The following is a 16,081-nucleotide window of genomic DNA, read 5'->3' as shown; positions in this document are numbered from 1 at the left end:
ATTATATCTATCAGATCTCACTCTCGTAAGTGACCGTGAAGGGATTGACAACCCCTAATCGCGTTGGTTGCGAGTAGCTATCGTTTTGTGCAGGTACAAGGGACTTGAGCGTGGCCTCCTACTTGATTGATACCTTGGTTCTCAAAATCTGAGGGAAATACTTACGCTACTCTGCTGCATCATCCCTTCCTCTTCGAGGAAAACCAACGCAAGCTCAAGACGTAGCAAGAAGGATTTCTGGCGCCATTGCCGGGGAGTCTACGCAAAAAGTCAACATACCAAGTACCCATCACAATCCCTATCTCTCGCATTACATTATTTGCCATTTGCCTCTCATTTTCCTCTCCCCCACTTCACCCTTGCCGTTTTATTCGCCCTCTCTCTCTCTATCCTCCCTCTCTATTTGCCTCTTTTGCCCGTTTGCTCTTGTTTGCTCGTGTGCTAGTTTGCTTGTTTGTCGCGATGGCTCAAGATACTACCAAATTGTGTGACTTAACCAATACCAATAATAATGATTTCCTTAGCACTCCGATTGCTCCTCTTGCCAATACTGAATCTTGTGAAATCAATACTGCTTTGTTGAATCTTGTTATGAAAGATCAATTCGCCGGCCATCCTAGTGAAGATGCCGCTACTCATCTGAATAGCTTCGTTGATTTATGTGATATGCAAAAGAAAAAAGATGTCGATAATGATGTCGTTAAATTGAAGCTATTTCCTTTTTCGCTTAGAGATCGTGCTAAATCTTGGTTTTCGTCTTTGCCTAAGAATAGTATTGATTCTTGGAACAAGTGCAAAGATGCTTTTATCTCTAAGTATTTCCCTCCCGCTAAGATCATCTCTCTTAGAAATGATATTATGAATTTTAAGCAACTTCATCATGAACATGTTGCACAAGCTTGGGAGAGAATGAAATTAATGATACATAATTTCCCTACTCATGGTTTGAATTTGTGGATGATTATACAAATTTTTTATGCTGGATTGAATTTTGCTTCTAGAAATCTTTTAGATTCGGCCGCGGGAGGCACTTTAATGGAAATCACTTTAGGAGATGCTACTAAACTCCTAGATAATATTATGGTTAACTATTCTCAATGGCATACTGAAAGATCTTCTAATAAAAAAGTGCATGCGATAGAAGAAATCAATGTTTTGAGTGGAAAGATGGATGAACTTATGAAATTATTTGCTACTAAGAGTGTTTCTTCTGATCCTAATGATATGCCTTTGTCTACTTTGATTGAGAATAACAATGAATCTATGGATGTGAATTTTGTTGGTAGGAATAATTTTGGTAACAACGCTTATAGAGGGAATTTTAATTCTAGGCCATATCCTAGTAATCCTTCTAATAATTATGGAAATTCCTACAACAACTCTTATGGAAATTATAATAAGATGCCCTCTGAATTTGAGAATAGTGTTAAAGAGTTTATGAATTCACAAAAGAATTTTAATGCTTTGCTTGAAGAGAAATTGCTTAAAGTTGATGATTTGGCTAGGAACGTTGATAGAATTTTTCTTGAGGTTGATTCTTTAAAGCTTAGATCTATTCCTCCTAAGCTCGATATCAATGAGTCTCTCAAAGCCATGATAATTTCCATTGATGAGTGCAAGGAAAGAACCGCTAGGATGCGTGCTTCGAAAGATGCCTTTATTAAAGCGTGTTCTTCCAATTCCTATGAAAATCAAGATGAAGATCTAAAAGTTATTGATGTGTCTCCTATTAAATCTTTGTTTTGCAATATGAATCTTGATGAAACTGAATATGATCTTCCTTTACCTAGAAGGCGTTCTAAAAATTCAGGGTATTTAGATCTTTATGATGAAATTGATGAAATTGGGATTGAAAGAAATAAAAATCTAGATGTTGCTAAACCCACTATATTGGATTTCAAGGAATTTAATTATGAAAGTTTCTCTTTAATTGATTGTATTTCCTTGTTGCAATCCGTGCTAAATTCTCCACATGCTTATAGTCAAAATAAAGCCTTCACCGAACATATTGTTGATGCCTTGATGCAATCTTATGAAGAAAAACTTGATTTGAAAGTTTCTATCCCTAGAAAACTCTATGATGAGTGGGAACCAACTATTAAAATTAAAATTAAAGATCATGGGTTTTATGCTTTGTGTGATTTGGGTGCTAGTGTCTCCACTATCCCCAAAACTTTGTGTGATTTGCTAGATTTCCGCGATTTTGATGATTGCTCTTTAAACTTGCATCTTGCGGATTCTACTATTAAGAAAACTATGGGAAGGATTAATGATGTTCTTATTGTTGAAAATAGGAATTATGTGCCCGTATATTTCATTGTTCTTGATATAGATTGCAATCCTTCTTGCCCTATTATTCTTGGTAGACCTTTCCTTAGAACGGTTGGTGCGATTATTGATATGAAGGAAGGGAATATTAGATTTCAATTTCCATTAAAAAAGGGCATGGAACACTTTCCAAAAAAGGGAAATAAAATTGCCATATGAAACTATCATGAGATCCACTTATGGATTTCCTACCAAGGATATCAATACCTAGATCTATCCTCGCTTTTATGCCTAGCTAGGGGCGTTAAACGATAGCGCTTGTTGGGAGGCAACCCAATTTTATTTTTAATCCTTGATTTTTGCCCCTGTTTACTAATAAATAAATTATTTATACTTTTTTTTGGTTTTATTTTTTTGTGTTTAATTAGTGTTTGTGCCAAGTAGAACCGTTGGGAAGACTTGGGGAAAGTCTTGTTGAACTTGCTGTAAAAAAAACAGAAACTTTAGCGCTCACGAGAACTGCTGTCATTTTTATTTGAAGAGTGTTATTTAGTTAATTATTTTTGAAGATGATTAATAGATAAATTCCTCACTTCCAGCAATTTATTTTAGAATTTTTGGGGTTCCAGATCTTGCGCTAGCTACAGATTACTACAGACTGTTCTGTTTTTGACAGATTCTGTTTTTCGTGTGTTGTTTGCTTATTTTGATGAGTCTATGGTTAGTAAAATAGTTTATAATCCATAGAGAAGTTGGAATACAGTAGGTTTAACAAAAATATAAATAAAGAATGAGTTCGTTACAGTACCTTGAAGTGGTCTTTTGTTTTCTTTCGCTAACGGAGCTCACGAGTTTTCTACTTTAAGTTTTGTGTTGTGAAGTTTTCAAGTTTTGGGTGAATTCTTGTGATGGATTATGGAACAAGGAGTGGAAATAGCCTAATCTTGGGGATGCCCATGTCACCCCCAAGATAATCCAAGGACACCAAAAAGTCAAAGCTTGGGGATGCCCCGGAAGGCATCCCCTCTTCCGTCCACTTCCATCAGTAATTTACTTGGAGCTATATTTTTATTCACCAACATGATATGTGTTTTTCTTGGAGAGTCTTGTATTATTTGTGTCTTTGTGTCTTAGTATGCCACAATCATCCTTGCTGTACACACCTTTTGAGAGAGCCATACATGAATTAAAATTTGATAGAATAGTCTATGTGCTTCACTTATATCTTTTGAGCTAAGTAGTTTTGCTCTATGTGCTTCACTTATATCTTTTGAGCGTTATAATTTTGCTCTATGTGCTTCACTTCGATCTTTTAGAGCACGGTGGTGGATTTGTTTTAAAGAAACTATTGATCTCTCATGATTCACTTAAATTATTTTGAGAGTCTCTTAATAGCATGGTAATTTGCTTAATAATAATATGCTTGGTATTCAAGATTTGTGAAACTTTCTTTTGAGTGTGTTGAATACTAGGAAAAGATTGAAGCATGATAATTGTTTTGAGATATGGAGGTGATAATATTAAAGTCATGCTAGTTGAGTAGTTGTGAATTTAAAGAATACTTGTGTTAAAGTTTGTGATTCCCGTAGCATGCATGTATGGTGAACCGTTATGTGGTGAAGTCGGAGCATGATTTATTTATTGATTGTCTTCCTTATGAGTGGCGGTCGGGGACGAGCGATGGTCTTTTCCTGCCAATCTATCCCCCTAGGAGCATGCGCATAATACTTTGCTTTGATAACTTCTAGATTTTTGCAATAAGTATATGAGTTCTTTATGACTAATGTTGAGTCCATGGATTATACGCACTCTCACCCTTCCACCTTTGCTAGCGTCTCTAATACCGCGCACTTTTCGCCGGTATCATACACCCACCATATAACTTCCTCAAAACAGCCACCATACCCACCTATCATGGCATTTCCATAGCCATTCCGAGATATATTGCCATGCAACTTTCCACCGCTCCGTTTATCATGACACATTCATCATTGTCATATTGCATATCCCGGTACACCGCCGGAGGCATTCATATAGAGTCATATTTTGTTCTAAGTATCGAGTTGTAATTGTTGAGTTGTAAGAAAAATAAAAGTGTGATGATCATCATTATTAGAGCATTGTCCCAGTGAGGAAAGAATGATGGAGACTATGATTCCCCCATAAGTCGGGATGAGACTCCGGACGAAAAAAAAGAGGCCAAAGAAGCCCAAATAAAAAAAGAGGTCATAAAAAAGAGAAAATTCCCAAATAAAAATATAAAAAATATATAAAATAAAAAAATGAGAGAAAAAAGAGAGAAGGGACAATTTTACTATCCTCTTACCACACTTGTGCTTCAGAGTAGCACCATGATCTTCATAGTAGAGAGTCTCTCATGTTATCACTTTCATATACTAGTGGGAATCTTTCATTATAGAACTTGGCTTGTATATTCCAATGATGGGCTTCCTCAAATTGCCCTAGGTCTTCATGAGCAAGCAAGTTGGATGCACACCCACTTAGTTTCTTTTTGAGCTTTCATATACTTATAGCTCTAGTGCATCCGTTGCATGGCAATCCCTACTCACTCACATTGATATCTATTAATGGGCATCTCCATAGCCCGTTGATACGCCTAGTTGATGTGAGACTATCTTATCCTTTTTGTCTTCTCCACAACCACCATTCTATTCCACCTATAGTGCTATATCCATGGCTCACGCTCATGTATTGCGTGAAGATTGAAAAAGTTTTGAAAAAGTTAGAGTATGAAACAATTGCTTGGCTTGTCATCGGGGTTGTGCATGATTTAAATACTTTGTGTGGTGAAGATAGAGCATAGCCAGACTATATGATTTTGTAGGGATAACTTTCTTTGGCCATGTTATTTTGAGAAGACATAATTGCTTTGTTAGTATGCTTAAAGTATTATTATTTTTATGTCAATATAAACTTTTGTCTTGAATCTTTTGAATCTGAATATTCATATCACAATTAAGAAGATTTGCATTGAAATTATGCCAAGTAGCACTCCGCATCAAAAATTCTCTTTTTATCATTTACCTACACGAGGACGAGCAGGAATTAAGCTTGGGGATGCCTGATACGTCTCCAACGTATCTATAATTTTTGATTGCTCCATGCTATATTATCTACTGTTTTGGACTATATTGGGCTTTATTTTCCACTTTTATATTATTTTTGGGACTAACCTATTAACCGGAGGCCCAGCCCAGAATGGCTGTTTTTTGCCTATTTCAGTGTTTCAAAGAAACAGAATATCAAACGGAGTCCAAACGGAATGAAACCTTCGGGAACGTGATTTTCTCACCGAACGTGATCCAGGAGACTTGGACCCTATGCCAAGGCATCAGAGAGGCGGTCACGAGGGTGGGGGGCGCGCCCCCCCTAGGGCGCGCCCCCTGCCTTGTGGGCCCCTCGAAGCTCCACCGACGTACTCCTTCCTCCTATATATACCTACGTACCCCCAAACGATCAGAACAGGAGCCAAAAACCTAATTCCACCGCCGCAACTTTCTGTATCCATGAGATCCCATCTTGGGGCCTGTTCCGGAGCTCCGCCGGAGAGGGCCGTCATCACGGAGGGCTTCTACATCATCATAGCCTCTCCGATGAAATGTGAGTAGTTTACCTCAGACCTTCGGGTCCGTAGTTAGTAGCTAGAAGGGTTCTTCTCTTTTTTTGGATCTCAATACAAAGTTCTCCCCCTCTCTTGTGGAGATCTATTCGATGTAATCTTCTTTTTGCGGTGTGTTTGTTGAGACCGATGAATTGTGGGTTTATGATCAAGTCTATCTATGAATAATATTTGAATCTTCTCTGAATTCTTTCAAGTATGATTGGTTATCTTTGCAAGTCTCTTCGAATTATCCGTTTGGTTTGGCCAACTAGATTGGTAGTTCTTGCCATGGGAGAAGTGCTTAGCTTTGGGTTCGATCTTGCGGTGTCCTTTCCCAGTGACAGAAGGGGCAGCAAGGCACGTATTGCATCGTTGCCATCGAGGATAACAAGATGGGGTTTATTTCATATTGCATGAATTTATCTCTCTACATCATGTCATGTTGTTTAAGGCGTTACTCTGTTTTTAACTTAATACTCTAGATGCATGCTGGATAGCGGTCGATGAGTGGAGTAATAGTAGTAGATGCAGAATCATTTCGGTCTACTTGTCACGGACGTGATGCCTATATACATGATCATGCCTAGATATTCTCATAACTATGCTCAATTCTGTCAATTGCTCAACAGTAATTTGTTCACCCACCATAGAATACTTATGCTCTTGAGAGAAGCCACTAGTGAAACCTATGGCCCTCGGGTCTATTCTCATCATATCAATCTCCATCACTTTAATCTTGTTTTGCTTTTTACTTTGCCTTTACTTTTTATTTTGCATCTCTATACCAAAAATACCAAAAATATTATATCTATCAGATCTCACTCTCGTAAGTGACCTGAAGGGATTGACAACCCCTAATCGCGTTGGTTGCGAGTAGCTATCATTTTGTGCAGGTACGAGGGACTTGAGCGTGGCCTCCTACTGGATTGATACCTTGGTTCTCAAAAACTGGGGGAAATATTTACGCTACTCTGCTGCATCATCCCTTCCTCTTCGGGGAAAATGGGCCATTGAGCTCCTCCCGTTTGACATAACATACAAACCTCGGCGAGCCATTAAATCGCAAGTATTGGCCGAATGGACGGAAGCCGAACTCCCTAAAGAGTACGGCGCATACTCCAATTGGATTCTGCACTTCCACGGCTCCAAACTGCTGGCTGGACTGGGGGCAGGCGTCGTCCTGACGTCCCCAACCAGAGATATAGTTGAATACGTACTGCAGATACTGTATACAGACTCCAACAATGCATCCGAATACGAAGCCCTGTTACATGGTCTTTGGATGGCAGTTTCCATGGGCATTCAGCGCCTGGAGGTGCGTGGGGATTCGAACCTCGCAATATCCCAAATAAATGGAGACTTTGATGCCAAGGATCCGAAGATGGCGGCCTATCGTAACACTGTCCTAAAGATGTCAGCTCGGTTCTAGGGGCTCGAATTTCACCATGTGGCTCGGGAAAACAATCAGGCGGTGGATATCCTCGCCCGCATCGGCGCAAAACGCGATGTAGTCCCCCCCCCAACATCTTTTTAGAGAGGATGTTTAAGCCATCTGTGGTATGGGAGGGGGACACCGGCAATATTAGTCCGGACTCGGCCACAACACTCGATACCGAAAACTCTGACATAATCGGAGGCTCTGCCACCGAAACAACACCTTCAACCCACGTAATAATGGCCATCATAGCCCCGTGGACAGAACCATTCCTGGCCTACCTAATTAGGCAGGAACTTCCGGAGGACCAAAATGAGGCACGCTGCATAGTGTGGCGATCTAAGGCCTACAGGGTCCATGAGGGAGAACTGTATAAAAAAAGCACTACCGGAGTCCTTCAAAGGTGCATCTCTGAAGAGGAAGGGCGGAACCTTTTGGCAGAAATTCACGCCGGACTCGGCGGCCACCATGCCGCAGCCCGGGCTCCTGTAAGCAAGGCCTTCCGTACAGGATTCTATTGGCCGACGGCCCGGGAAGACGCACAGGACTTGGTCCAACGCTGCGCCGGTTGCCAACTTTTTTCAAATCAAAGCCACATGCCACCCGCCGCCCTCCAAACAATCCCCATTACGTGGCCCTTCACGGTCTGGGGGCTTGACATGGTTGGACCCCTTAAAGGGGGAACCCACAAGAAAAAATACTTACTGGTCATAGTGGATAAATTCACCAAATGGATAGAAGCCAAACCTGTTAAAACAGTCGAATCCGGACCGGTGATAGACTTCATATCCGGGGTCGTACGCCGTTATGGCGTCCCCCACAGCATCATCACTGACAACGGCACGAACTTCACGGTCGTTGAGGTAAAACTCTGGTGCAGCAAAATGGGCATCAAGCTCGATTATGCTTCAGTCTATCACCCACAAACCAATGGCAAGTTGAGCGAGCAAACGGTCTTATAATGAGCGGCATTAAACCTAGATTAGTGCGGTCCTTAACGGAGTCTAACACGCACTGGGTTGAGGAGCTCGACTCCGTACTCTGGGGGCTGCGGACCACGCCGAATCGTAGTACCGGATATACACCCTTCTTTATGGTGTACGACGCACAGGCAGTCTTGCCCTGTGACATAATTCATGACTCACCTCGAGCGCGCATGTACGAAGAAAGAGAAGTCAAGCTCGATCAACAGGACAGTCTGGATACCTTGGAGGAGGAGTGCGATGTGGCAAAAGCCCGTTCCGCATTTTATCAGCAACAGGCTCGCAGATACCAAAGCAGAGAAGTACGGGCCAAAACTTATAACGTTGGCGAACTAGTTCTACGCTTGCCGGATAAGAAAAATAACAAGCTCGAGCCCAAATGGGAAGGTTCCTTCATTATTGACCAAGTTCTGACCGGTGGAGCATACCGTCTGCGGGATGCATCGACTAATCGACTCGAGCCGAACCCATGGAACGCGGCCAGGCTCCAAAGATTCTACGCCTAGCGCCGGACTCTATGTTCGTCTCCTTCCTCTGTTCATTTTTTGCATATACATTATCTGTCTTGTTTTTCTTTCTTTCTTTCTTTTATTCTTTCTCTAGGCCTTCAAGGGCCAAGTTGTGCCTCGCTTGCACATTATAGATGCACTAGCCGCACTCATCATACCTGGGGGGTTCTTTCATAGAAGCTTAATTATTTATCTGGGCCTCATGCCCCGCACATGTGTTATACTTCCACATGTATCTTTTTTCGCCATTATATGCATCGATATGACTTAAGTTTTGGCCAAGCTGGGTTGCCTGGCTCTTGTATTTATGCCCTACGTTCCCGTTAATTCGGCTAGGGCATAAGGGGAGCACCTCTGCGATTGTTATCGCCGGGTCAGTCAGATGTGTACCTCAGACTGGGTGAAGCCGAAATCTAGCATTCTTAAGGGAATATTCGGTCGGTGAACAAAAGATGATTTTTATTTATTTTCCATATGTGCCCCCAGATGTTTTTTCCTGTGTTTCCTATTGCAGTCTGGACATGCACTTTAGGCCATGCATACCTAGGGAAAGGAACCCTTAACGGAACTATTCTCCCTGGAAGATGTTTCTTACTACCCATGTAATATAACATAACTAGTTGGGCACTTGTCTGTTCAAGCACTAATGACCCCTACGCCTGGTCTCCACGCATACCCCGGTCTTATATAACCGAGCGGGTATTCGGATACACTCCGGACTATCGGGTCCCGAGGTTGAAGCGAAAAGGTCCGCCATGACAAATGATCTACAATCCGGCTAGAAGGCATTATACATGTCACTTTAATTACATAGTCATGCAGACTGACTAAATTCTTCTTCTATACCATCCAACAGGCAGTCTAGCCTACAATCCTGTTGGAAATACTTTGCGGCTAATTCTACTTGCCCATAAACTAAGCTAACAGGGATCTCTTTTTCGTCGGGCCCCACAGGTCCGACCTCGGCCATGTGATTTGGGTCAGCCTTCGTATACCGCGTCTTCACCATGGCCCAGGCTTCCCTGGCACCTAGACGGCGGGCCGATATCTTCCATAATCGGAAGCGCCGCCGTGCTCCCTTGAGCTTCTCCGTAAGCTCTGCAACGCCTTCTGGTAGGGAGACGGATGGCCACAAGGCCTGGGCAACACCTTGCATCACCTGCCGAAATTGTTCGTGCAGTCGTGAGAGCTCGGATAGAAGATCACCCGCAGACCCGGGCATTTCCTCCGCGGGACGACCCGTCAGCATACCTACAGACATAACGCTGTTAGTCGGCTTCTTCGCTGAACTCCTTCAAAAGGATTCGTTCAAGCACTTACTGAAAATGCCGCGTCGAAGCCGCTTATTCTCCTTCTCGGAGTCTGCAAGCTGGGCTCAAACGTCTTTCAGTTCCACGCTCGGCTTGGTATTGGTGTCTTGGAGATTGTTTTTCTCCCGCCTGACCTCAGTCAGCATGCGTTCGCCAGCCTTTAGCTGTCGCACGACATGTTGGTCCTCCGGATTTTCTCCGGATTCATCTGCAACATCTATTGTTAGATCTGCAGCCACGCCGCACACTATATGGTAACCATCATTCTTTAAAGTAAATATTACCAGCGGGGGACTTTTTCGGTTCCTTCAATGCGGCAACAGCGGCCTGCAGTTGGGTCTTGCATTCCTCTAGCTCCTGTGACAGCCGAGTATTCTTCTCTGTAAGAACCTGCACAATAAAGATGATCCTTAAATCAGTTCTGCTAACTGTTTCAAGTCTCAGGGGCTACTGATACATATAATCGTCAGATTTACTTACCTATACATCCTTTACATACTGATCCGTGGCTCTGGCTAGACCATCTTGAGCAGCACGGAGGTATGCCTCTCCAGAATTGAAGGTATCAAATGCCTCTGGTGAGAAACAAGCGTCGCGGAGTACGGCCCGGCGGCGCCTATGATTCATGGCGCTTTCCACTTCTGAATTTGTGGTGGATAATCTATCCGCATCCTCTGTAGGGGGATTATCCGGCGCCCGCCCCATATCGGCTTCCGCCTCTATGTCCGGTCCTGGCGCCCGACTGGTGGAAGCGTGATTAGCAACATCGTCGGACATATTCCGGCGAGCGTTTTTTCTGTTAAAGAAACACGGGCATCATTACATTTCGAGAAAGACGACAACCACGGAGCGGGGTTTCTGTTATACCTTTGCATCGGCGTCTCCATCCTAACCGCCTTCCTTTTTGGCCTGCCCGGCCTCGATGCCTCTTGTTGGCGAGTTGCTGCGGTTTCGGCAGGGCATCCCGAATGCCTTCCCTGTAAAAACGCCATATGTATATGGTAGGTGAAGTGTCTAAAAGGGGATCCTAGTTTTTGGAGTTGGGATTTTTGGTTTTTCTTACGTGCGATGCAGGAAGCAGTCCAGGATAGTCGGTCGTAATGGCCACCATGGCATCATCGCAGCTTAACTGATAGAACTGCCGGTCTATCAGCTCCACGAATATGACCGGATCTTCTTCGAGTCCGGAGTCGAGGGCCCGGTCAGGGTCCTCTGGTTGTGGGGAGGGGCTGCTGACCTCCTTTATGGCTTTTTGCAGTTCCTGCCACAAAATGGCAAGGTGAATACCTACGACAAAGAATGCGGGAAAGAATGGGAGTAAGGAGATATAACTCACCCAGCTTGGAGGATTGTACATGGAGAATCCATCCCGTGGCTTGACGCGGATGAACTCCTCTTCCTCTCCCTTGAACAATTCGGACAGAACTTTTGCTAAAGCGGCAGCATTATCCGGACCCTTACGCCCACAACGGGTGGCGTCATCCGCCCCGTTAAAACACCACAAGGGGTGCCCTCGATATTGAAGTGGTTGCACTCCCCGCATTATGCATATTGACATAACTTCGATTACTGTCAATCCTGATTGAGCCAGTGCTTTAATCCGGTTCATCAGGTAAAGGACTTCTCCATTGTCTTCCTCCTGGGGGCTCCGTGGGCGCCAACTTCGGCGTTTCTTCAGAGGAGCATTGCTGAACTCAGGAAGACCCCGCCGAACAGGGTCCGGAAGGGGAACGTCCTCCATATAAAACCATTCCGAAGGCCAGTTTTCGGACGACTTCTTCAGGGTACCGGACAGGTATCCGGTTCCGGCGATGCACCATATTTCGGCTCCGCCCACTTGATAAAGTGACCCCCTCTGTGTGCGAGGGACGAGGCAAAATAGCCTTTTCCACAGCTCGAAATGAGCCTCGCAGCCCAGGAACAACTCGCAGAGAGCAACATAGCCGGCGATGTGTAAAATGAAGGCAGGGGTGAAATTGTGTAATTGGAGGCCGTAGAACTCCAGGAGCCCGCGGAGGAACGGATGAATTGGAAATCCGAGTCCCCTTAATAAATAAGGAACAAGGCAGACCCGCTCCCCCGTAGAGGGACTGGGGAAGCTCTCCCTTGCTCCCCGCCATTGTAGGTGGCAAGCCTGGCTCGAACGGGCACCATGTATGCTGGAGGGAGAAATCCCTTAGTCTGCAGTTCAATTAATCGACTGTGTGGGACTGAACACCTCTCCCAATCACCGGGCTTAGGGCTACGGGGGCGGGAGAAGAAGCTGCGGAGGTCGGCCATGCTGGAATGGATCTTTCCGAAGCGCGCTCTGATGGATTCTCGTTGGGGGAGGATGGTATGGATCGGATCTGAAAATCCCCATCATTTTAATAGACAATTTATTTATCTGGCTAGGGGGGCGAATGTAAAAACGCCCTGGCGCCTCGTATTCATTCGACGCGTGGGAGATAGCCCTTATGGGGCGCAGAAGCCAAGAGGTCCAAACATTTATGTGACCGGACACTGCTTAACAAACGTTTGAAATTTGGAGAAGAACCCGCCTTGCAATGCCGAAGACATTACTGCGCGCCGGACTCGTCGTCATTGAAGCCTGGTTCGGGGGCTACTGAGGGAGTCCTGGATTAGGGGGTCTCCGGACAGCCGGATTATATCGTTTGGCCGGACTGTGGGACTACGAATACAAGATTGAAGACTTCGTCATGTGTTCGGATGGGACTCTACTTGGCGTGGAAGGCAAACTAGGCAATACGGATATGTATATCTCCTCCTTTGTAATCGACCTTGTGTAACCCTAGCCCCCTCCGGTGTCTATATATAAGCCGAAGGGTTTTAGTCCGTAGGACAACATACAATCATACCATAGGCTAGCTTCTAGGGTTTAGCCTCTTCGATTTCGTGGTAGATCAACTTTTGTAATACTCATATCATCAAGAATAAATCAAGCAGAACGTAGGGTTTTACCTCCATCAAGAGGGCTCGAATCTGGGTAAAACATCATATCCCCTGCCTCCTGTTACCAGCCGCCTTAGACGCACAGTTCGGGACCCCCTATCCGAGATTCGCCGGTTTTGACACTAACACCGTCCGATGCCGAGTGAACCGACAGCGCGCGAGACGGTCCCTCGAATGGATGCGTGCATTCAGATGAGAATGAGCGTTTTCCTTCCAGCAGGTATCACTGATAACTGAACCTGATATTACGGCCGGGAGAAATGAGATTTGCAGCAGACGATTGGCAGTACAAATCGATTGGGCGACAGACAGCAAACAGAGCCTACGTACGGTCGATCGCCGCCAAAGAGAGAGAAAGGGAAGAATTGTTTCCTTTCGTGCACGCATTTATCCTCCGAGCAAAGCTAGCTCAAGACAAAAAGAACCATGCCTGGATTAACAAAGTGCACCTAGGGTATAATATACTCTGGCCAGTAAGTCATCGATCATCTGAAACAAGCAGGAACGTGTGTGGTTAGGCATTTATTCGGTTATTTAAAACTGAATAAACTGCAGACTGATGTCGCTCCTTTCTGCCAACTCATGAACGAACTTCAGTCCAGTCTTCAGTACCAACCCAAACAGTGACTTGGCGCTTGCGCAGAGGTTGCCAGCAGTAATAGACTGCTTTGTTAATTTGTTGTAGTACTCACTCTAGATTTGCCAGGTTAGTTAGGTCAGGGTGTGAATATGGAGAGGGCTCAATAGGGTATCAATAATGCTACACCTACATTAACGTTACCTTCCTACCAAACCTCTTCAGACCCCCCCCCCCCCCCCCCCCCCCCCCCCCTCTGATTTCGAGTGGGTGAGCCCTCCTCCCCTAATTTCGTCCAACAGAAAAATGCCACGCATGTCATTACATTAATCATCTAAAACAGTTTACGTAGGTGTAGCATTACCCGAGAGGGCTTGTGCACCTTTCAGAAATTTTGGGCAGCACGCAGTCATGCATGCAGGCATGCAGCCAACCAGTCGTCTCGCCGACCAACAAGGCGACAACTCTGGAATCTAACGAAAAACATGACACTTGCTTGATGCTTTTTTCGACTGTCGATTTTAAGCTTTCACAAGGTGTTGCTAGTATTACAATCGGTCCGGGAATCCTTTTGTCCTTGCAGCGTCTCACTTAAGCTAGCTGTTTGTAAGAATTGACGTCGAATACGTATATATGTACACAGATATAGCCACTGCACGCTTGAACAATTCAACTCCTGCACAGTTGGTTGTACGGAAGAACACTGTAGATTTGACAAATTCAGAACGCTGACCGTATCCATCGTCTCTATTCGTTTTTGTTTCAGCTCACGGCCCGTTGCTCAGCCCAACTCGGCCTTTGCATGCATGCATGCCGTACGTGTTGATCGCAATCTTTGTGCGGTCACCACTTACGTGCCACTGAGCAGACATGCGTGCACGTGCGATTTCCTAGTTCTTTCGAATAAATCGACGCAGTATCATCGACCGGGTGTGTGCACCAAGTCTAGAGGCCTTGGTCAACAGTACTCACTTTCTTTTCGTCTGCTTTCTGTTGCTTGCTGCAGTGTCCATCCGCTCACTTGCTTGTCAATGCTAATCACCGTGGATTAACTAAACAAATGGCGATCGATGACACGGCCCAGCAGAGGAGTGGCCAGTCAAAAAGCACCACGGAGAACCTCTAATCATTCAAATCACTCGCCTAACCATCCACACGACTTCGGCGATTGTCGCCTTAATCAAATACTCAAGGCACGCATGCGCGCGTGCGGTAGGCCACTATATATACACACATACACACACACCATGTCTCCGTGCAGCCAACCAAGCAAACGGAGTACCATTACACATTCTGCAACGGAGCTAAGCTTAGCTAGATAGAGCAAGAGAGATTTGCGCGATGGGGAGTGGGAAGAAGAGGGCGGCGCTTGCGTCCCTGTTCGGGTTCAAGAACAAGAGACAGGAGGAGGAAGAGGCCGCGGCCGCGGCCGCGAGGCGGCAGCAGCAGCATGCGGCGGCAGCGCCGCAGCAGAGGTACCAGCATCACAGGGTGCGGCCGAGCGACGACGACGACTACGCCCGGCACTGGTACGCCGAACGCGACATCGACCGGAAGGCCTCCGAGTTCATCGACAAGGTCCACCGCCGGATGCTCGCCAACGAGCAGGACGGATAGCCACCAGCCGGGCCGCAGGTGTCGTATATATATACGTACCAGCATGCCGATGGATCTAGCTAGGTCGTGCATGCAGGCTATATGCAGCAGTTGCGTGCATGGTTGAGTGTGTGTGGGTGTGGGTGTACGTGTGTCTGTGATTAGTTGCTTTGCTTTGGGTATGTCGCCGGATGTATATGTAACCATGGTGTGGATTTCCATCTAACCTTATGTTTACTATATTTATGGTCTATTTACCTTTTTTTTCCTTGTTGCTGTGTTATTTGTGGAAGTTTAGATGTGACATATTTAGAAAGCATCTAGATGTGAATTAGACAAACTGTTCGTTCATTGTTTCGGTAGGATGATACATGTTTTCTTAAATTTGATGTATGAAATGTAAAAAATAAATCTACAGCCAAATGATTTAGTCCTAAGGGTAATTTTAACCACTCAACGACGATGGGTGTGATATTAGTTTTTCTTTTAGTAGACAATGCAATATCGATAATGCTAGACCTACGAACTCGCTACGTAAATTTCCAATCCGCTCTTCTCCCCCCCCCCCCCCCCCCCCCCCCCCCCCCGATTTTCAGTGGGGTGGGCCCTGTCGCTCCTCCTGATCGAATAATACTCATCCACGTTGTTGTTTACGTAAAACACGTAACAAAAATTACGTAGGTCTAGCATTACCGGTGCGATATTGCCACTAACTGAAGTGGGATGCCTTTTTTTGAGGGATTTGAAGAGGGGTGCCAGTTGTCAGCGGATAACTTTTAACCCTTGGGGCCCACCATGTGGACGAGGTCATGCATTCACTGATGGCTGG

The 16,081-nt window shown here is 45.0% G+C and overlaps 1 protein-coding gene across 1 annotated transcript; it reads left to right on the top strand.

The window, feature by feature from the left end:
* Positions 1 to 14,925: 14,925 nt before the first annotated feature.
* Positions 14,926 to 15,395, top strand: LOC125506239. Its single transcript, XM_048671096.1, has one exon. The coding sequence runs from the start codon at positions 14,998 to 15,000 to the stop codon at positions 15,271 to 15,273; it is 276 nt and encodes a 91-aa protein (XP_048527053.1). The 5' UTR covers positions 14,926 to 14,997; the 3' UTR covers positions 15,274 to 15,395.
* Positions 15,396 to 16,081: the final 686 nt, after the last annotated feature.

The sequence above is a fragment of the Triticum urartu genome, chromosome 5 (genome assembly GCF_003073215.2).
Source record: "Triticum urartu cultivar G1812 chromosome 5, Tu2.1, whole genome shotgun sequence".
Lineage (NCBI taxonomy): Eukaryota > Viridiplantae > Streptophyta > Magnoliopsida > Poales > Poaceae > Triticum > Triticum urartu.
This window is presented reverse-complemented; position numbering and strand designations above follow the sequence as displayed.

Coding starts and splice junctions, on each gene's coding strand:
- LOC125506239 (XM_048671096.1), top strand. CDS start 14,998: ATGGGGAGTGGGAAGAAGAGGGCGGCGCTTGCGTCCCTGTTCGGGTTC.